Source organism: Schistocerca gregaria, chromosome 4, assembly GCF_023897955.1.
Source record: "Schistocerca gregaria isolate iqSchGreg1 chromosome 4, iqSchGreg1.2, whole genome shotgun sequence".
Taxonomy (NCBI): domain Eukaryota; kingdom Metazoa; phylum Arthropoda; class Insecta; order Orthoptera; family Acrididae; genus Schistocerca; species Schistocerca gregaria.
Genome location: NC_064923.1, coordinates 147,564,712 through 147,588,773, shown reverse-complemented (window position 1 = coordinate 147,588,773; position 24,062 = coordinate 147,564,712). Strand labels below are relative to the sequence as shown.

The 24,062-nt window shown below is 40.6% G+C and overlaps 1 protein-coding gene across 2 annotated transcripts in view; it reads right to left on the bottom strand.

Annotated features, from left to right (window-relative positions):
- Nucleotides 1-24,062, bottom strand: part of LOC126365952 (PC-esterase domain-containing protein 1A-like) — a 237,588-nt gene that overhangs the window by 112,509 nt on the left and 101,017 nt on the right. For both annotated transcript variants that reach the window (XM_050008736.1, XM_050008735.1), the window contains exon 6: nt 13,756-13,906. In XM_050008736.1, coding sequence (XP_049864693.1) covers nt 13,756-13,906 — 151 coding nt within the window. The remainder of the gene's footprint in view (nt 1-13,755; nt 13,907-24,062) is intronic.

Below are 24,062 nucleotides of genomic sequence, written 5' to 3'. Positions count from 1 at the left end.
CATTTATGGAACGGGAAATGGTGAAGAATCAGTTACACTTGTCTGTGAAGGTTGTCTGAAATTTGGGGTCTGTGATAAGTGTTAGTCATGCTTTTACTTACACTACACAGCCCTTCCAAAAGTGCTACAATCCCTCCCATTTACATTATATCTCACAAAGGGTAAAAATTATGTATCATGTTATCACAATTATGTAATGGTTCATATAAACTTCCATTTCGTATTAATCTAATATTCCTTGATTACTCTCAAAGAATAACTTAGGCAAAATTAAGATGTAGGTACACTCTGATGCTGGGATTCGAGACCACCACTGACTAGAGCGGAGCGTGAAGGCAACTTCTTCCAAACTCTACACTGATGCTGGGATTTGAGACCACCGCTGAGTAGAGTGGAGCATGAAGGCGACTTAAATACTTATCAGGCACTAACAACCGAGTGCTGAGAACACAGACTGTTTTGGGTGTAATTGCAGATCTATCAAGTCAGAATCCAACTGCTTCTTAGGAGCAAATTATGAAAACAGCAATAGGTGTTCCAGTCCTGACTTGATATAACAACAAAATTTATCAAGCTGATGACATAGCATGGAACAGAAGCCTATGCAACCTATTTGAGACCACAAATAGTATTCCAATCACTTATTGCTATTACTACAAGAAGCAGTATGGCCTTGATATCAAATTGCACGTCAGGCAAGTAAAGACAAGGATGCAGAAGCAAGAGAAAACTGATCAACTTATATGTCTCTTTAAAGATGGATAATAGGATAGTATAAGAATTCAAGAATAGATTACAGAATAATTTAAGATTTGAAGGGCATTCAGTGCAGGAAAAATAGTACAGAAGAATCACCGAAAACATCTAGGGATCCGACGGTTGTAACCCTGCCCATTAACACAGACAGTTAACGTCCCTGGGAGATAGATGTGACTCTGCCTGGATCCCATGGATCTGACCTTAACCTCACTTCAGCAAGTGCAAACCAGTACTTCTCATTAAATTTTGTGTGAAAGTCTCTCCACGACAAAACAATCACCACTTTACTAGGAAACACATTAGGTAAAGTTATTCTATTTTCTACTTTGGCACCAACAAGTTTGAATTCTTCGCACAAGTCGTCCATAACCTTGTTAGCATCATTAAGTTTGGAAGAAGCAATAGTTAAAACATTTTCGGAGGTTATACTCTCTGTAACTTTTCGATCTATAATTTGTTTAAATGGTTCCTCCAAACTATATACATTTAAAATATCAAAGGTGACTGTTTTTTCTTTGAAATTTGTTCCATATTATTTATTCGTGAACTGACAGCTCGTGTAGCAACAGCTCATATACTAACACCTGGAATTTTCGACTGAATAATCGATAATACTTCCTTAGGTCGATCTGTGCTCTCCTTCAAAGTATTCATGTCCTGTCAGAAGGAATTAAATTTAACATTGCATACATTTTCACAAGATCCTAATTTTTCACTCAGTTCTGTTTCTACATTATTACTTTTATCTTCAATGTCAAATTCTAATTTTTTAGTTAAATCTTGAAGTTGCGCATCCAATCTCTTGTTAAATTCAGTAAATAGTTGATTAACTTGAGTATTCACAGAACTATTGAGTTCACTCTTTAAATCCAACTTCAGATTTTCTAACTTATTATTTAAAGAGTCAAATCAGTCTTTAATAGAAACATATTTGTTGCTTGACTGTTCAGGGTTTCACTCTGAGCATTTAAACTAGAATGTACTAACAATTGAAAGAAAAATGCCCTCAGTCACTATTTTTTATGAATTAACCGGGTTTCGACACTGCTAGGAGTGTCTTCCTCAGAATTTAAATCAAAGAATGGTCTATAACACGGTCACAGAATTATGACTAAAAACGTATGATACAGAGTATAAGTACAGAATCATTGTGAAAAACTGGCAGTACTTATATGGCATTTATAAAATAATAAATATGCCAAATTGCATTAGTCACAAAGATATTTAAGATAAAAATTGTGATGGTGAGCCACTAAGGGTTGCTCCTTACTTACGTGGTTACAGGTTGCAAACAGACTGAGGGGCCCACGTTAACAAATGCTAGTGCTATAGAGCAGTAGCCTAATTGTATCTACGGCTTCTAGATGGCGCGCTCGTTGCAGTGCCATGTTCATCTGACTGCATTTATTATTTTTAAATGACATATAAGTACTGCAAGTCTTTCATGATGATTCTGTGACCATGTTATACACCATTCTTTGATTTAAATTCTGAGGAAGACACTCCTAGCAATGCTGAAACCCAGTTAATTTGTTAAAAATAGTGACCGAGGGCTTTTTTATTTCAATTGTAACTATTCATGGTCTCTGAATGTGCAGCCATGTACAAAAATTTAGTCCTTTGTTTAAATTTGCTATTTCAGTCCAGTCTGGTGTGTCCCTATTCACTGTCATGGTCTTGGCTGGTCCTGAAGTTTGTTGCTGTTCTTGATCCACAGTTTTATTGATCTTAGATCTATTAATCATCTACAAGAAAATTAACTACTGAGTACAATAACTACATCAAAAGTTTATCATTCACTCATCCCCTCAACGTTTATCAAAAAATTGTTGTTTTTCGCTCACTCGGCATAGAGTTCTAGCTGTGTTGGTGAGCAAATGTGTAAGCAGTGCCAGAGGACAGCACTGGCACCAGCAGCATTGGACGTCGGTTTCAGCATTGTCATTAGCGAGCAGATGCGGAGTCAGCACCGGTGAGCAGCAGCTGGTGCAGTCAGCGTTAGTGACTGGTTACTGTGTCGGCATGATGTATGTGTGTGAGGACTGCTTACTCTCCACACCCGATCTTCTTAGTTGAAAAGTTGAGTTCTTCCCTCGAGTTTTCGTTGCTATTACTTTCCCACGTCTTTTACAGTGCTGCACTCGCAACTTTCTTCCATTTGTTTATTGGACTCAATAGGATTTCTGGAAACAGTTCTCGTATCTTGTTAGGCCTGATTGCTATGACAATGCCTAATAACTTCTTTCCGTTTCTGTTTTTAAATCCCCGTTTTCTCTGGATCATGTCACTTAGCTCGCCACGTCCTAACGTTTTCCGGCGACAGAAAATAATATCTTCTTATTTCTGTAATCTATTGATCACATATATGAACTTTAGTGTCAATGAACTCATTGATTAATGATGTACTAGAACTACTATGCAGAATAAAATTCTCCTCTTAGACATATAAATATCTTTCATCATCTCACTCTTATCTCGAGCTTTAGAAATAATTAAGCACATGGAGACATAAGAGGTGGTTTAAAAACAATATGAAAATATGAACATGCATCTTAACTTCTCCAATTTAAAAGTCTCTAGTCTTAAGTGAGTCCAATATATGAACGTGCATAGCACTCTATATTCAACTGTTCAATAGTCTTTTTTACAATCACCACAGTCACTAACACATCAAAGAATATGGCATAATTATTCGTTGAGTTCTCCTCACATCTTTTGTGGCTCTGGCGGCAAACACTTGTCGTCATCACTGACTTGCCCCTCTTACAGACTTCTAACAACAAACTTCCGACCTGTACATAGAAACAGATGGATCTGTAGAAACGTTCTCACTCTTCCGCACTCGTACCTAAAATATCGGATATTCTAGAATTTACCCCGAAATTCTTGAGGCACTACAGTACGGCATATATACAGTTAAGAACATTCCAGTACAATAATTCTTGATATTTGTGGACACTTCTAAAATGTACTCGAACCGAATATAGAAATAAACATTTTACAGTTCAGGTGAGTTTTGAACTCACAACCCCTCAATGCAACAGTCTAGTATCATAACCACAATACTACACTACACTGTGCTACTGAGCTTCTCGTTACATTGCTCCCTCCTTAAGAGAACAGTATCTCAGTGTTACATCCTCCTCAGTTCGGGAACGAGTCATCAGTCCTGCCTACTTCGACTCCCGATGACTGACGTTCACCCTGGCAGTGATCTTCTTAGAACTTCCCTTGCCGCTACACACTTCCTCACCTTTCCGCTTGTTGCCCCTCACTGGAGCTTTGAATTTACCCTGGGCTGTAGGATCCTTACAGGGCTTCATTTGATGGATGTGGACCGCATCTCTGATCTTTTGTTGTCTTCGTGTGAGGGTCGAAATCTTCAATTTCATAAGTAACATCAGACAACTGTCTTACAATCTTATAAGGTCCAAAGTAGCGCCTGAGGAGCTTCTCAGAGAGACTAACCTTCTGAACAGAAGTGAAGATCCAGATGAGGTCACCAGGTTGGTAGACAACAGGGCATGCATCATACCTTCAGCGATCGTTTTCTTGAGCCTGCAGCCTTGAGCTAACTGCCGAGCTTCCTCAGCTCCAGTTAACATCTGGCCAATGTAGTCATCATCCACGGCATCAGGATGTAACAGAAACACAGTGTCCATTGTCGTAGTCACCTCACGCCCAAGCACCAGGAAAAAGGGCATAAATCCTGTGGTGTCTTGTTTGGCAGTATTGTAGGCAAATGTCACGAAAGGTAGCACCTCATCCCAGTTGCTCTGCTCAACACTGACAAACACTGATAGCATGTTGGCAAGGTCTTATTAAGGCATTCAGTAAGTCCGTTAGTTTGCGGATGGTAGGCAGTCGTCATGTGATGAGTAATGTTGCACCAACAGTTTATCTCTGTGACAAGATTCGATTGAAAAACTTTCCCTCAATCTGTAATTAACAACCTTGGGAAATACGTTTTTTAAGAGCTTTGATGTGCAGCAACATGTACGCTACATATTTTCATATTACAAAGGTATAAATTTGAATTCTGCCAAACAACGCATGTAACTTTCTGAAGCATTGAAATCAAGGTTATATGCTGCGCTTTTGTAGACCAGTCATAGCTCATGTCATGTGATCTCGCCAGCTGATGACAGCATAGGACACATGATATTGTCAGCCAATAGCAAGATCACTCTTAAGTAGTGCGAACACCAAATAAGAAAAGTTAATGGTTTAAATTAATATACATAGCATTCACATATAATCTTGGTCTCGAAGATTAATAAGCTGGAAGAGAAGTTAAGCTTCCACATATAATGTTGATCTTTTTTTGCACATGATACACTTTAAGATACATCACACTAATGTGCCAGTAAAATTTGATTACGACGTAAATGTCTGACCTTCTGGGCTCAAATTTCTTCTAAATGGTCGTCCTCGAAGAGTTGATTTTTAAATCAGAATCAAATGCTTTGTGATTTGAGAAATTCATCGTTCATTCTCACACATAGTTCATATTGCGTAAAAGGAAATTTGCTTTGAATGTAACGCTTTTGAAACCGCCATTCGCAATAGGTTCGTTTCAGCAATTGCAAGAGAGTGCCAGATAACAGGCGTCAGCATGCTTGCGCAGCTACGATGACACAGAAAGCTCGTATGTATGTTTGTATGTGTAAAACATTAAAAGAGCTTAGATTATGTCATACAAGAAACAAGACATCATAGATTACTTCAAGAACGTCGGAATTTCGCGAACCATACTAAAATGCATAATTCTGCTTAAAATACACACTTGTATGTAAATTTTCTTGGAGTACCAGTACTGTATTATCTCATGTTTGGTTCTTTATTATGGCATAATGCCATATGTGCACTTGAAATGCAGTGAACAGTTGAAACTTGCCAATAGTGTGAAATTAAATACTTTGTTTCAAATAAACTGATTGCCTCAGTAGAAAAGATTAATGAAAGTCAAATCTCTTTAGCAAACTTGCAAAAATAACTTCATTGTTCTACAAGTGATTAAGCCTGACTGTAAGAAAGGTGGAAGTAATATCTGAAACTAATAACATATTTTGGCCTTCTGTAATTATGCAAACGTATTTTAATTCATTTGATAGCTCCCGGCCACAAAAATCCATTTTGTTATCATTTAACGTGAGAGCAATAGACGAAGAGGAAACAACGAACTCACTAAATGTAAACACAGGTCACGTCGAGACGACCCACCTCCGCACCACAACTCAGCCTGCTCTGTGCATCAGCCCCAGATTTTCTATTATTTCCCAACTGGGGCAATATTAAGTAGTGGCGCTCAGCCACACTTCTGTAACCAGAAGCGGGAGAAGGTACTACTCATACACGACTCAACTGCGCATGCACAAGAGCCCACCCGCAACTGCTCAAACGAATCTAATTAAAACGCTTGTCACATCACGCTCATCAGAGGCAATTTGTTGTTATGAAGCATTACAGTCTTCCTAAGGCCTTTGACACACTTTGCTCTTGGCAGACGCTTGTATGAGCACTGTTTTGTTGTTGTATATGGCACATTTCCCTTGCAACTTAAGTTTTATTTTCAGTTCCCACCCCTCTTGTTCATGCTTTGTTGCTGCAGTATTATTCTGCAGTAGCAGGATACAGTAATATCCTTTGTTAGAGTATTGGTTCTTACCAGTCAAAATCACAAATGATTAACTGAAAACTAAAACAATGAAAAATTCCCGGAATTCTAAACAATTCCCGTGTTTTTCCCGGTTTTCTCCCAGATGAAAAAATTCCCGGGTTTTTCCCAGATTTCCCTGTTGTCCCGGGTCGTATACACCCTGATAATCTGTGAGCCACCACAATCTATAATTGCCTGAGAAGCTTTCAAAAAGTCCCATCCAAGAATGATGTCATGACTACACTCTTGTAAGACAATGAATTCTAAGGGCTGTGTATGGTCACTTATACCCACACAAATGACACATCTTCCTGTATGTTTTACATATTTCCCATCAGCCACCTTCAACTGAGACATTTTGTTGTCGATGAATATGGTTTTCTGCAACTGCCGACGGTACTTCTCCGAAATGACTGAATATGATGCTCCAGAGTCCAGAAGAGCTTAGGCTAGTCAGCCATCCATGAGGATATCGATGTAGTTTTCTATCATTTTTGTAGTGATCGTCGTGGAGGATTTTTCTCATTGGTGACCTCACCTCCAAGGAAGGTCACATCCTTTAGTTTTCCAGGTTGCAGTGGCTGGGTAATTGGCTCGAGCTTCTAAACGGCAAAGGAGACCTTGATTGGCATGTTGGGGAGTGTCCTCTTCAGTGGCTAGCTAGTGGCGATGGTGACCTATGTCGTCCTGCACCCACATCATCTTGTTCATCTTCGTCAGCCCAGAGTTGGTGTCAGCTAAGATCGGTCTGCTGTTTCTGGTGCGGGCATCATCAAATATCTGCCGCCATTCTCGACAATAGCACAGAACATGTCCCGGTCGTCCACAGTGGAAACATAATGGTTGGTTATTCTCAGTCCTCCAGACGTCAGTCTACCTTGGTGCCCAGACAGGTTCCTCAGGCAGCCTTGTAAGAATGTAACTTCGCCTGGGTCTCAACTTTTATTACCGTTTTAAAGCGAAATGAAGGAGAAGAGATTGGGTTCAATGTCTGTTCTGCTTACTCCCTTATGACCTCTTGAAGCGTCTCGGTTTTTTCTTGGCGTGAAATCCAAGTGCCTTCTGAATTTCCTCTCTCACTAGCTGACAAAGAACACTTGTGAAATCAGTTTCTTCCTCCATCACAGACATCTATATGATGTTTGGAAGCTGTTCAAACTTCTTGTGTGTAATTCTTTTATGACGCATTGTCTCGATATACTGGCATCATTTTATGAAGTTGTCTGCTGTCCAAACCTCCTTCAGGAGTAGGGCTTGATACATGTCTTCAGCAACACCCTTCATGAGATGTGCAACCTTATCTTCCTCCTTCATTCTATGATCCACTATTTTACACAGCTCCAAGACATCTTGAATGTAGGATGCTGTAGTTTCTCCTGGACGCTGTGCCTTGCACTTTAATTTATCTTCAGCCTTGTACTTCTGTCATTGTGTGTCACCAAAATACTTTTGCAATTCTGGCTGGAATACTTCTCAGCTTGTGAACTGCTCCTTGTTGTTCTCATACCATTGCTTGGCAGTGCCCTCCAAGTAGAAAAATATGTCCACCAAACACACGGTGTCACCCCACTTGTTAAATTTGGCCACACGCTCATATACCTTCAGCCACTTGTTTGGATCTTGGCCATCGTCACCAGAGAACCCGGAATGATGTCTCATGTAGGGTCACACAGTTGCTATCATTGTAATGTCCTCTTCTTCTGCTGTCTCTGATGGATTGTGATCTGTTGAATATGACTTGAACTCGGGTTTCTCGCCACATAATCGGTAGCTCTGTCATGTCCTGATGAGAGCCACTGTGTCATCAATAATATGCGCTCTCACAAGTTCCAGTACCCAGCGCCTCCACCAGAATAATGTCACATAGAAGAAGGTGTAATTAGATGAATGACGAACACTAACTTTACTTAATGAAGGTTCTTCAGCACTTGCACATATAAAAGCGTGGAGCGAACTGCCTCTGGCCAGAACGCGTACAGTATATATACAGTTACAGAACATTCCAGTACAATGATTCTTGACATTTGTGGATACTTCTAGAATGTATTTGAACCAAATACAGAAATTAAAATTTCACATTAGTTTTGAACTCACGACCCTCCATGCAACAGTCTAGTAACATAACAACTACACTACAGTGACTGTGCTACTCACATTCTTCTGTGACAATGTGACAATATAAATGGAACAAAACTTCAGAAATGGCCTTAAGATTATAAAATCTAGATCACAATGAAACACTATGTTGCTTTAGAATGTTTTAACCCTACAATGCATGGTGATGCATATACGCATTGTCACTCAGTTTCCATTGGAATTATATTAAAAGCTCTATCCTCACAGCAGTGGTACATTGCTGAATCACCACTTTCAATTTTTGCTTTCAATATTGCCAATTTTCATAATGTCAGTTTTCTGTGCAGTGTAATCTATGGTGTTGACACTGTACAATATTAGTGTTGAGTACTGCGTGTTTGAATAATCAATAATCATTGTTGCAGCCGAAGGTAAGCATGGAAACAATATTTTTGGATACGCTAATTTGTATATTTTATGTACACACACGTCTGAATCTGCTATGCTTCAAACCAGAATATTCGTGAGCTTTCACAATTGCTTGTTATAGATTAACAAACTATTGTATAAAATGAACCAAGAGACCCTTGCACCCTGCTACTTTGGTGGATCAGACAGAGCTGATTGTCATGTCATCACCTTTATATTATGGAGAACGTCAACTGCAATGAGTTAAGGAAATGTTACCAGTGGACAAAGAGCTTCTATAAATTACGACTGGGCTTCATTTTTGGGCACTGATAATCATGCAGTTGAGTGCCCCACAAATCAAACATCATCTGGGCTTGATTTTATTGAAGATGCCCAGATTTGTCCATACCATAATGCCTTGTTGATGACAAAATTTCAGTTCCTGCAGAAGACTTGCTGCAATCCATTCGGTAAAAAAAGCATGTAATTGAGAAGGCCTTAACACCAGTAACCACTGCAATGTCTGACAGGTTGAAGTTACTGTCTGAGAAAGTTTTTAAAACTGGTCAGAAAATTTGTACCAAATGTAGACATGAAGTGGCCCAAAAAAGAAACATCCCACCACGATAACCAAGAGTCACCATCCACTGAAGACATGGATTTTGTTGATGCTAGCTTTACTGCTAATACAGCATTATCATAGAGTCATCATTAAAGCTTCAATGAATCAATAAAAGCAATTTAATGGGATACATAAAGCGCAAAGTTCTGAAAGCCCAAGGCAGCATTACTAAGGTAATTGCCACAGCTGCTGGTGTGAGCCAAGTAGATGTTGGTCAAATGCAAAGAGAAGAGTGCCAAAAATGTAAAGACACAGACGTCTTAATTGAAGAACTTAAGATTAAGCTTCAGGCTTCAGGCAATTGCAGTAAAGTTCAATTTTGACCCTGGCCCCAAATGGCTGGACAACTGAAAAAAGGCTAAAGAATTTGCTGTTTCAACTGAAATAGTGAAGAAGGCTAGAAACTAAAGATGGAAGATTGGATTTAGGCAACACCTGGAAACTGAAAATGGAAAAAGTTCAGTTTTGAAGTAAAACAATATGTCCTCACCTTTTTGAAGACTAGTTTTCTCATTTATGTTCTTGCAAAAAGGATTCTGTTGCAGTACGAATAAAAGGGGAAAAAGATTCACAAGCAGAAACGCCTGCTCCTTTTTAACCTGAAAGAAATGTTCATTGCTCATTGTAAGCAATATGGAAATCAACTGAGATTCACAAAATTTTGTGGCCGAAATGGTGTACTGCAGTTGGTGCTTCTGGATCACATTCTGTATGTGTTTGTGCAGTTCATCAAAATGTCAAATTAATGATGGCTTCAGCAACATCCACCCAGGATGACTACAAGAATTTGATGAAAAAACTGTATGCAGTTTGAAATAAAAGATTGTACGCTGCAACACTGTGAGGAATGTCCAGGAAAAAAAGCAACTACAGGCTTTTCTTTAAGATGTTTTTAAAGACAATGACTCTGAAGAAACAATGGAAACAAGCAATGGTCCATACTAACAGAGACACATTAGAAAGATGTCATATTGTTGAAGATTTCATGGAGGAACTGATTTTGAAAAGTACCAGTTTAAGACATCATCACTTTGTGTCAAAACACCAAAGTTTATACCTTAAGCAGCTAAAAAGAAATCTTGCAGGAAATGAATTAATTATATTGATGGAGTCTGCTAAGAATTATTTATTTGTTGTTAAAGATGCTGTGCAAGAGTTTCATGGGGAGAATAGCCAGGCCACATTAGATTTACTTGTTGTCTATTTTGGTGGCCAAAAATGTCAAGAGTATTAGCAGTTGTATGATCAGCAACCCCATTATGATACCATTGCGGTTCATGCCTTTCAAGTAAAGTTAATAGCATATTTAAAGACAAAGATTGAAAACATTATAAACATTTATTACTTTAGTGATGGTTCCGCTGCTCAGTATAAGAATTTCAAAAATTTCATCAATCTATGCCTGCACAAAAAGGATTTTGGAATCACAGCCAAATGGAATTTTTTTGGAACAAGCCACAGTAAATTGCCTTGGCATTGGAGAAACAGCCCATGCTAGTCTGCAGAGCCCCTTAGGTAACCAAATGTTGACGCCATTCAGTTTGTTCATATTCTGTTTAGGTAATAATTTGATCATAAAGTTTTTTTATGTATCAAAAGAAGAGACTGAAAAAAATCAACCTGATCAAGATACATGGTTGCCATGGGACATACAGCATCTGGAATGAAAGAAAATTGTCAATTTAAGCAAATTAATTGTAATCAGCTCAGAGCAAGCACTGTTTCCAGTGATACTACAGCATTCATGGTTCATGCCTTCGAAACAGATGAAGGAATTCCAGCAATCTCAATTGCAAGTTTACAACCAGGACAATATGTTGCATGTATGTATATATGACAGGATTTGGTGGTTTGGAACATGTGTGAAGCTTCACATTCACTTGTGTGAAGTTTCACATGAACAACAAGATGTCCTCATCAGCATTACCCACCCACACGGTTCTGCTCATTCCCTCCCCTGGCCAACTGCTAAGGACACCTGCTGGATTCCTGAGCAACATATTTTCATGATTTTAGAAGCACCATCAACATCATCATCAGGAATACAATACAGTTATTCACAATCTGTCCTTGACAAAATTGTAGAACTGTTTAACCAAAAATGGAACTGACTCTTTAGTATTTTTGTTTTGAAAATTTGCTATGTTGTGTATTATATTTGTTTTTATGGTATGTGTTAAATTAATGATTGAAACAGATTTATATACTGGAATAAAAACACATTAATTATGGGACTTAATGAGCAAAATATTTCACTTTTCTATATTCTCAAAGTGCTAAAATAATAACTTTTGAAACGTATTCTTACTAACTTTTGAAACGTATTTTTACTCATCAATATGCAAGATTCGGATGGTGGCAATCAGTGTTCTTTCTTTCTGATGCTCTATGGTGCGTTCCGAATTCACAGAAAACCTCTGTTCCAATTATGCATTCCCATGAGAAAGTATGGAAATAAATCTTACCAAAGATCTTAGACCAAGAAATTCCTCCTCTCCAAATGGGTTTAAAAGATTGATGCAGCGATGACCCAATTTACTTTTCTTTTGTTTGTACATGGACATTTCTTCTTTTATTATTGGTAGTGAAATAAACTCCTTAAATTGATGCTTAGCATTATCAGTCTGTTATCAAGAAAACCATTCTTTCTCAACCAGACACTGAAGGAGTAAGTGTGAATAAGCAGTTGCTACTGCTGATTTGAGTGCCACAAATTTGGATCAAATTGCCTTCATCAAAGGAAATCATAATGGCGACTTCTCCATTAACTTCTGTAAGAGTATCTTCACACAGGTTGACCAGTCATTTTCGAACTGTAGCATATGTAAATCAGTGATGCCTTTACCCTTGCTTTCTCATTTTTTTGTTGCAAAACCGAGATGAATACTTTTTGAGGGAACAAACTTATCTTTCCTTGTCAGGTCGACAGAGGGAAAAGCAGATACACTATTCAAAACACTCTCTGTTATGACACATTCCATAAAAATCTTCACAATGTTTGCCAACACACCATAAAGATATGGAGTTAACAGCACTTCAATTTGAACTTTCTTAAAAATGTTTCAAAGTGTGAAGCAACGGATATAAAAATACCAATTTTGCGCCAAGTAATTTATCTTGGATGTGCTCCAAAACTACTTTGAAACTGTGTCTGGTACCTGATACATTGTCATTCTCAAAACCACTTGCAACAAATACTGATAAATTTGCCAAGATATGAATAGCTCACTCAGCTAAAGTAGCGCAATTCAAACATTTTAGTGTCTTTTACGTGGGAGACGTATGACATTACAAGAGGCCCAGTTTTCACATTATGAACTGGAATTACAGAAATATGCAAAAAAATCTTGACTTTTTTGTGACGTTTCCCAGTACTTTACAATACCTGATATTTCCTGATTTCCAATTGAGTGGCCATCATATCATACAGTATCTGTCTTGATCCTGGATAGTGTGAATACCAGTTTCCTTCAATTAACTGTGGTACAGACTACGATATCCAAGGACGATTAGCACTTTGCGGCCATTCTGATGACAGAAGTAATGAGGAAATGGTCTCCTTCATTTGGCACCTGTTTTTTATATTGGTACTTCCTTACCAACACTGATTTTGTGGAGTTTTGGTCTTACAAGCTGATCAAACTCCCACAGAGTTCCTTGTTTGTGAGTCTTAGTTGTCCTTCTCTGCTCTCCTTGGTGGATTTTAACTTAATACTCATTTTCATGGACAACAGATTATGATCACTTCCACAGTCAGCTCCAGGAAAGGTCTAACAGCCTAAGGCATTTGTGTAATATATCTGAAAAATTCCAGTCTTATTGGTTCTCTTCCACATACCCAACTATTTTTCATTATTCTTACACCAAGTGTCTGTAATGATTTAATTGTGCTCTGTACCAAGGTCTACCACATGGCTTTCCCCTTCATTCCTTTCCTCCTGTCCATATTCTACTACTACTTTTCATTTTTTTCTTTTTCTTCAGTAGAGTTGCAGTCCCCATCAGAATTAAATTTTCACCTCCCTCGAGATACTCAAACGCACACACGCATGCGCGCAAACCCACTCACCCACCCACCCACCCTCCCACCCACCCACACACACACACACACACACACACACACACACACCTGCATTCCTGAATAAGTAGGAACAAAGACAAAAGGTAAAGACTGAGAGACATCAATTTTTGTTAACTCTTACAATACATTTATAAGAAATAGCCCCACCTGTTTTATGAGGAATCCACCCCTACACGATGCTGATATTGGCAGTGTTGTCATCCATATAACACAAGTTTGCTTTGGAAGGCATGACTTGAAGAGTCTCATTAGCTTCACCATGTTGTCTTTGTACTCAGGAACACCATTGGGTCCCCATCTAAGAAAAGATAAAATTCCATTTAAGATAACATATAACAGCCAATTGAAAGTTCATTATGTAAAATCCTAAACAGTGAAACTTTTAAATATATTGTGGCCAATGACATACAACTGATGGAGCAATGGCACATGCAACAATTTCTAAGAACAATTTCAGTGAAGACTTGATTATCTGAACGTCTCTAATGTGGATTTGTGACTATCTGGATTGTCTGTCATGAGCAAATACTTCTGAAGTCTAGTCCGTGTGTGCATGGACATATTGTGCTGGCACTAGCTGCTCTGACCCTATGCGGCCTCTGCCTCATCCAAGTTTGGCAGTGCTGTGCCATACCATGTGTGTGCTTATAAATGTCTAAGTGCAAGAGGCTGGTGTTATCGCTTATAGATAAAATTAAGGTTACTGTTACATAAAAAAAGGAAAAACTGGTCATCAGTTAGCCAATAACTATAGTGTAGGTATTTCTACGATATGTGATATTAAAAGAATTCTGGTCTGATGTTGAAGTCAACCTGCAAACTTGAAAGTGAAAAAAAAGTGATGAAGAAATTGAAAAATGAAGCTCTATGTTGCTGGTTTTTACAAAAACTGTCAAATGGGCAACCTTTGCTCTGAGAAAAGGCATTACAGTTAAATAAAAAAACAGGAGGTAATGAATCATTCATGACACCTAATGGATGACGATACAGACTTAAATCTCATTGTGGAAGTCACAGGTTGGACATACAAGGTGAAAAAACGTCAGCTGACATAGATGCAACAAATCCTTTTAAACATTGTATCAAAAAAAGAATTGGATGAAAATGTCTATGACTTGGACTTTTTTCACAACACTGATGAAACTGGATTAAATTGTGTGTGGTCTTGCCCACTCATTGCTTATAGGGTGCCTAAGGAATGCAGTGTTCTCAGAATTCTATACAGTTCAAACAAATAACATTAGTAGTTTTATTTCTTAACTCTGATTACAGCAAATGTCACTAGCAAAAGGCAATATAAAACCAGTAAAGTTCTTGCTATACACAAAGTCCTTGTAAGCACTTGATACAAATCACAACAATCTAATAGTGTAGCACTAATGTCCGTTGCAGTCTGGGGCAATCTGAGCCCCAAGGCTGGCAAGAGCGGCACTTGTATTCACTTCTTGAAGGTAGCGCTCCTTGTGCGGCAAGGTCCAATTCCGTGCACCCTCGGCTTATGTTTCCTCATCACCTTCTCTGGTTTTCTGTTCATTTTAGTTCTGGCACTTGTGGTTACACCAGAACAAATTGGAAGTCATTACCATCAAAATCTTTAGCGTCTTGGGGAAAGAGTTCAGCTCCAGGATGTAAAACTAGAAAAGGGCGAGTAGCAATCAGCTTGAGCAAATGCAATCAAGACCCATAAAATGACTTTGCACCTATCAGAAATACCAAAAATTCCAGATCCTTGAAAAATATCAGGGTTCCCTTAGAACACAAAAACCAAAAACGTGCATTTATGAGCACTGAAACATTCACTGACTGGTATGACAACACTTTTAGCACTGGAGTAAAAAAAGTTTAAAACAAAATTGGTAAATATAGGAAGGTCCTAGTTTACTGGATAACGCACCAACCCATCATTTGGCTCAACCATTATAGACAGGAAATTGAATGTTTATGGTAAATTTTTTGCAGCCTAATGTGACATCCCTGCTACTGCTAATGGATCCTAGCACTGAAACATTAAAATGGCTTTACAGAAAACAACCTTTATGTACATTGTGATCTGTTGATGCAGATAACACAGAAGTTGTTTTCAAGCAACTGAATTTAAAGGAGTGTTATTACATGGTTGTAGATGCATGGGATTTGACTGAAAGGAATGAACAATGTTCAGAACAGAGTACCAAGACACAAGTACAAAAATTCAACAACAGCAGAATATTTTGTTTTGGAGGATATAAATGAGCAAATGACACATATACAAATATGCCATGAATGTGATGCCAGTGTGTGAAAGAGTTGTGGCAGTAATTATCATGGATTTCAGATTGTGTTGGATGACGAAATGTTTGAAAACATATTGCAGGCAAATGAACAGTAGGGAATGAAAGAAGATGAAACAAAAGAACACGCAGGTGCTGAAAATAATGCAAGACCATCCATGCAGAAGCATTGTGGTCACGGGCACATCCAAACAAAACAGCTCCTTACTACTATTCTGTCACACTTCCAAGTTTAATCAACTCATTCCACTGAATCCAGACAACTATCAAATACACACCACTTCATTGCCAAGACTTATGTCTGTGGTGGAGGGTCTTATGACTGGAGCACACCAAAATGACCAGTGTGTTCTTTTAAAGCAGTGACTAATCTTACGCCAACAGCAAAATATTTGGGGTAGGTCTTAGTGTATATCAAAGCAAGAACTAATGGGAAATGAAGGTGGTGTATTTGTCACACCAGACAAGAAACTCAAATCCGCTGATATAGAAATTGAACTTGCATGCAAGATTGTGGACAAAATAGAAACTTTCTATAGACCATCAGACTCATCCCTAGATGTAGCTGAAAACTTCAGAAAAATCTTTGGCTAGCTCAAACACATTCTGTAATCATACTGACATAATTGGAAGAGATTTTAATAATCCAACAATCATTTGGGATAATTAAGATATTTGTTATTGGTGGGTGTGACCAGACATCCGGCAAAATAATGTTACATGTCTTCTCTGAAAAATACCAAAAAGTTATTGTTTGGAAGCTCACTCATGACCACAATAGATCTAATGGCAACAAAGACTTGACCTCTTTAAGACATTCACACTGGACGTTGCTATAGCAAGAACAAACACGATTTGTGGAACACAGTACTTTATAGAACAACAGGTAAGATACAGTAAAGGACAGGTTATATGTAGAACTGAACACACTGACTGGACAACAGTAATACAGATTATAGAACAGGCTAAGCACTCATCTGTGACAGCTTTAATAAAACTGTTTCTTTGGCGACTCACCACAGTGAACCAGAGGGTCAGCCAAGGTGGCCTCTATAAGCAGGCTATTGAAGTGTATGAATGCGCCATCTCTGAAATCGCGCACTTCATGAGTGAAAGTAAATCACTCCTCCATTCTAGGGGTGCAGCAATCTGCCAGGTAGCGACCCCTACTGCGGGATGGGGGCTGGGGAGGTGGAACAGATACTGCCATGCATGGCCGCAGCTGGTCGAAGTGACAGGACTCCACCATTCAGGAGTGTGGACAAGGCACAGGCGCTGGCCCTGGCGACACTCGATGATGGCAGGAACCCAGTGCAGCGGGTAGCCAAAACCATGGGCGAAGGCAGGCAGTGAAGCCACTGGATGTGGCAGCAGGTGAAGGAGAGTCCTTGGTTGGTGTCCAAGTAGCAACTCCACCGGGATCAGAGTGAAATAGTATGAACTCAAAAAGTAGTCTAAAGCAGCTTCAGGGGGCTTGCTGGATACATACTTCCGCATCTGAGTTACAGAAGTCCTCAACTGCAACAATCATAGACAGGGCCAAAATAGTGACTGATGTTTATGCGGACGGACAACATGCCATATAGGGAAACTTGGAATAGGCGTCCACTGCAATGAGGCAACACTGATTTAAGAAGCACCCAGCAAAATCGACATTCAGATGCTCCCACAGGCACTGCGGTGTCAGCCAATGGGAAAAAGATGCCTGCAGGACTGTCTGCTGCTGAACTCAGTGAGTGCAAGTGACAATAAGCCATGTAATGTCTCCATCTATGCCAACCATTACACATGTTGGCGGGACAAAGCTTTGCTGCGAGAGGTCCCCCGATGACTGACATGCAGAAGCCACAGAACACTAAGGCGTAAGGAAGTGGGAATCACAACCTCGTGAGCAGTGTCTTCCACAGCTACCAGAACAGCACTGTCAAACACAGAGAGATGGTGCTGGAGGGAAAAGCAATTATGCAAGGAATCTGAGGAATAGCCCGGGGTTTTTCCAGCCAATCAAGCTGTTCTAAAGAGAGGACCTGATTAAGTACAGGATTCGCAGCGACAACCGATGCTATCATGGCATTAGTGATGGGAAATTCATCGACTACATTCTGGTTTTCAATATCTGAATATAAACAAAGCAACTTGTCCTGATGGAATGCCAATTCTAGCCCAATCTAAAGGTGAGATAAGGCATCAGTGTTGGTGTGTTATACCATCAGCCGGTAACGGATCTGATAATGATAATGGGAGAAGAAGAGAGCCACCTCTGCAAACAATGTGCTGCCTTGTCTGGCATGGAAGGTGAAGTGCTAAAAAGAGCAATCAATGGCTTGTGATCTGTGATTAAATGGAACTTAGAACAAAGTGAGAAGATGTGACATTTACTGAGGATGAATACCATCCCTAAGGCCTCCTTTTCAATCTGCTTACTTGTGCACCAACACCACACCAGGACTGTGCTGAGAGGTACCTGTGGCCAACACGAGATTCTGATCCAGCTGAAAAGCAGCCAGATGCCGGGCCGACTGAAGGTCAGATTTCAGCAAGGCAAATGCTTGGGCACAAGCTGGGGACCAGATAAATACACGTGCATGGGCTGAGCAACAGTGGATGCATCTGGTAAAAACATATGGTAGTAAGCAACTTTACCTCGAAACACCTGCAGTTCCTTAATGGAGGATGGCAGCGGCAAATCCACAATTGCATCAACATGGTGACACAATGGCTTGACACCTGTGCGAGAAATTCCAAAACCTAGGTATTCAATTGATGGCTGAAAAAATTGAGATTTGGCAAGATTGCACTTGAGACCCACATATTGCAAAACAGAAAACAATGATAGGAGATTTCTAAGGTGGTCTTAGGTGGAAGAACACAAAACAGTTATATCATCAAGGTAATTGATGCCACCAGGCAGAGAGAATGTCAACTGTTTTAAAAAATGTGGAAAAGGGACATGTTAGTGATTCCAAAAGGCAAGCATTGATATTGGAATAGGCTGAAAGGAGGACTGACAACAAGAAGGAACCTTGTGGTCTCATACAAGGGGATCTCGAGATACTCTTCAGACAAATCAATCTTGGAAAAGTAGTGACCACCTGATAATTTTGCAAGCAAGATGTGAGGGCAGGGCAAAGGTTACGCATCTATCATGGACTGTGTACAAATCGTGACACTGAAGATGTTGCAGAGGCAAAGCATTCCCATCGGCTTCTGGTGTAGCCCATTCACTGGAAGAAATAGGTGGAATGACAACAAGCGACATCAAACTGTTGCATTTGGCCTTGGCAGTGTTGTGCAATATGACAGTCACTTGCCGCACTCAAAGAGAAGGAGGGCGGGTGGCCTCTTTCATGGTAATGTGAGCCTCAAAACCAGTACCAGAACTGAGTCCCGGGGAAAATAGAGATGAAAATTCAGGGCACAGGGACTCCAGTTGCTGATGTGGAACTTGATGTATCGCTAAATTTAACTCATTAGCAAAGTAGAAACCGAAAGTGTTAAACGTACCTAACCCGAACTGGTCTGCCAAATGGGAACGATCCACAACAAGGATGATGAGACGAGACGGTGAACATCAGATTTGTAAGGCATAGGAGTGAAAAACTGACCTAGGATTGGAATTTGCTGTTCACTGTAGCTAATCCTCTTTCATGAACCCTGGGTGAGGAGAGTGGAGCCCAAGTCCATGTAGGTCTGCGCATTTACTAAAGACAAACCAGCTCCTGTGTCCAATTCCATTTTTAGCAGTTTATAAGAAGTACGCAAGTCAATAAACAATATATTTGGGGATTCAGTTATTGTAAATATATAATTTATGTCCACTGGAACGTCTGAAGAAGAGTTATACACCGATGCAATGTGGCTTTTCTTTCAAAACTCATTGCAAACAGCCCCAATGCTTAGGGAAATCAGCACGCTCATGCTGGATGAAGCAGTATGGCCAAGATGGAAGGGGGCATGTGGCCACTGTTGTGACACGCCCTGTTTCTACTGTGACCGTAACCAATGCTGCCACATGCGACGGGGAGTTGAAGGTTGTACTGCTGTAATGGCTGAACACTTGCATTGTGCCAATAGGGGTTCACTAAGTAACTTCTAACACGTCCCCCCATGCAGCAATCTGATCGCCTGTGGCTCATGGCACTTCAAAAATTCTGCAGCCCAGGCTTTGTAAGATTGATCTGGGCATTTCTGACAATGGTAAAATTCTACACATGCCACAAAGACATGCATTCCGTCGCAGTAATATATTGAGAGAAGCTTGTACAACTCATCAAATAAGCTGGCTGGTTTTTGCAAAGGTGCAAGTTGGCACAACAAATGATAAATGTGTGGCGAGAGCCAGAAAAGAAAGAAAGCCCTACACAGGTCTACATAGCCCTCACAAAAAAACTGGAAATATTGGCGTAACCATGTCTCATAGGAGTCCCAATTTTCAGCTGATTCGTCATAGGCCAGAAAAGGTGACAGCTGCACTGATGTGAGAGTAACTTGTATGAACACACAGATACCCCTTGACTGAGAGTGGTGGTGAGAGCCAGCTGTTGTTCTGTGAAAGCTTGCTGCTGGGTAATGATACATTGGAGAATTTCTTCCATCAAGGATGTTCATTGTGTAACTTCGCACCAACACTAACATGCACAGAAAACTTAATCCTGTCCTCGTCGCCTTGTCTGCCACAGCCAGAACAAACACAATTTGTAGAACAGAGTACTTTATAGAGCAACACACAAGATACAATGAAGAACAGGTTGTGCACAGCAGTGAACACACTGACTGAACAATAGTAATACAGGTTCTACAACAGGATGAGTACTAGTTTCTGATCACTTAAATAATACTGTTTCTTTGGAAGTTCACTAAAGCGCACCAGGGGTGTGACCGAGGTGGCCTCTAAAAGTGGGTCTGTGAACTGTGTGGACACGCGATCTCTGAAATCGCACACATAGTGAGTGGAGGTAAATCAAAAGCGTATTGTGATACATATATGATGTTAATGATCTTTATGGTATCTATTTGTGTTTTCTGTATTGCACAAGCAATGCAGAGATCAAACAAAAGCTAATAGCTGTTCTTTGTGTGGCAGTGGAATCTCACGTCACTGGATTAAGTCTTCACTGAGTTGACAGCCATCTACTGCAAGGAGCACCCCAAGGCTATCCAAACTCTCTTCTGGTGATTACTAATGAGTGCACATTGTAAAATTAGTAATGTTATTGTTAGTGTTGTAATCAGGTGTTTCTAGCCATAATACAGTTCATATATAGTTCTTACATAAAATTTTTAAATACCATACATGGCATTATCTTGCACTCTGTAGTGATAATAAAACAGCTTGAAGTATTTGTGAGAATATTCGTGGAGTTGAGACTATTTCTGAAAGTGTATAATATCTACTAACAAAGAGATAGAGGGGCTGGTCAGTACTTACCTCAGCTCAGTACAGCCGATAGATACACAAAAAACAACCGAAAATTTACGTTCCTAGCTTTCGGAATAAATGGTCCTTCATCAGTGAGGAGAGGGGGAAAGAAAGGAAAGAAGGGAAAGTGGATTTAGTTACTCACAACCCAGGTTATGAAGCAACAGGGAAAGAAAACAGAGCAAGGATGGAGGCATGGTTGTCAGAGGGAAGCCAAAGATATTCCACTGTAGGTACTATGCCAGCTTCAAACCAAAGAGGATGCATACAGAAGTAAAGAGGTATATAGTATAAAGATGTAGGATGAAAAGATGCATGAATGGCTAACGAGGAAAGGGAAATAGGAGAAGACTGAAGAGTAAATTGGAGTGAGGATGTTTAACGTAGGTTCAGTCCAGGGGGATGGCGGGATGAAAGGATGTGTTGGAGTGCAAGTTCCCATCTCCTCGGTTCAGAGGGACTGGTGTTGGGTGGGAGAAGCCAAATGGCACATATGGTGTAGCAGTTTCCTAGGTCCCTAGAATTATGCTGGAGGGCATGCTCCGCTACTGGGTATTGGACATATCCTAGACGGACAGTTCGTCAGTGTCCGTTCATGCGCTCAGCCAGTTTAGTTGTTGTCATACCAATGTAAAAGGCTGTGCAGTGCAGGCATGTCAGCTGATAAGTGACATGTGTATTTTCACACGTGGCCCTGCCTTGAATTGTGTATGTTTTACCAGTAGCGGGGCTGGAGTAGGTGGTTGTGGAGGGATGCATGGGGCAGGTTTTCCAGTGGGGTTGGTTACAGGGTAGGAACCGCTGGGTAGAGAAGGTAGTCTGGGAATATTGTAGGGTTTAACAAGGAAGTTACGGAGGTTACGGGGCGACGAAAGGCAACTCTGGGTGGTGTGGGGAGAATTTTGTCAAGGGATGATCTCATTTCAGGGGTTGACTTGAGAAAGTCATATCCATGGCGGAGTAATTTATTGATGTATTCGAGGCCAGGATAATATTGGGTGACAAGGGGGATGCTTCTGTGTGGTCTGAGGGTAGGAACATTGTTGTTGGACAGGGAGTAATGTATCGCTCGGGAGATCTGTTTGTGGACAAGGTCTGCAGGATAGTTGCGGGAGAGGAAAGCACTGGTCAGGTTATTGGTGTAATTGTTGAGGGATTCGTCACTGGAGCAGATACGTTTGCCACAAATACCTAGGCTGTATGGAAGGGAGTGTTTGATGTGGAATGGATGACAGCTATCAAAGTGAAGGTACTGTTGTTTGTTTGTGGGTTTGATATGGACAGAGGTGTGGATGTGAGCTTCAACAAGATGAAGGTCAACATCCAGGAAGGTGGCTTGGGTTTTGGAGAAGGACCAGGTGAAATTCAGATTCGAAAAGGAGTTGAGGTTATGGAGGAAATTATGGAGTGTTTCTTCACCATGAGTAAAGACCACAAAGATGTCATCTATAAACCTATACCAGGCCAGGGGAAGCAGCTGTTGGGTCTTCAGGAAAGCCTCCTCCATGCAGCCCATGAAGAGGTTGGCATAGGACGGAGCCACAAAGAGAACCATCCTGGCCGTCCCATTGTAGCAGGCTTCAAAGCCCCAAAGCCCCAACAGAATGTATCTCAGCTCTTGTACACCAACAACTCCAACCTATCACCCGCAGACTCCCATCCTACATCAAGGACACAAACCACTTCCTAGAACGCCTCAAATCCATTCCCACTCCTCTCCCACCTGAAACCTTTCTTGTCACCATAGATGCTACATCGCTTTACACAAACATCCCACACACCCATGGTCTCTCTGCCCTTGAGCACTACCTCTCCCAATGCCTATCCGAAGATCTTCCAAAAACCTCGTTCCTTATCACACTTACCAACTTCATCCTCACCCATAATTACTTCACTTTTGAAGGCCAGACCTACAAACAAATCAGGGGAACTGCCATGGGAACCAGGATGGCTCCGTCCTATGCCAACCTCTTCATGGGCTACATGGAGGAAGCTTTCCTGAAGACCCAACAGCTGCTTCCCCTGGCCTGGTATAGGTTTATAGATGACATCTTTGTGGTCTTTACTCATGGTGAAGAAACACTCCATAATTTCCTCCATAACCTCAACTCCTTTTCGAATCTGAATTTCACCTGGTCCTTCTCCAAAACCCAAGCCACCTTCCTGGATGTTGACCTTCATCTTGTTGAAGCTCAAATCCACACCTCTGTCCATATCAAACCCACAAACAAACAACAGTACCTTCACTTTGATACCTGCCATCCATTCCACATCAAATGCTCCCTTCCCTACAGCCTAGGTATTTGTGGCAAACGTATCTGCTCCAGTGACGAATCCCTCAACAATTACACCAACAACCTGACCAGTGCTTTCCTCTCCCGCAACTATCCTGCAGACCTTGTCCACAAACAGATCTCCCGAGCAATACATTCCTCCCCGTCCAACAACAATGTTCCTACCCTCAGACCACGCAGAAGCATCCCCCTTGTCACCCAATATTATCCTGGCCTCGAATACGTCAATAAATTACTCCGCCACGGATATGACTTTCTCATGTCAACCCCTGAAATGAGATCATCCCTTGACAAAATTCTCCCCACACCACCCAGAGTTGCCTTTCGTCGCCCCGTAACCTCCGTAACATCCTTGTTAAACCCTAAAATATTCCCAGACTACCTTCTCTACCCAGCGGTTCCTACCCCTGTAACCAACCCCACTGCAAAACCTGCCCCATGCATCCCCCCACAACCACCTACTCCAGCCCC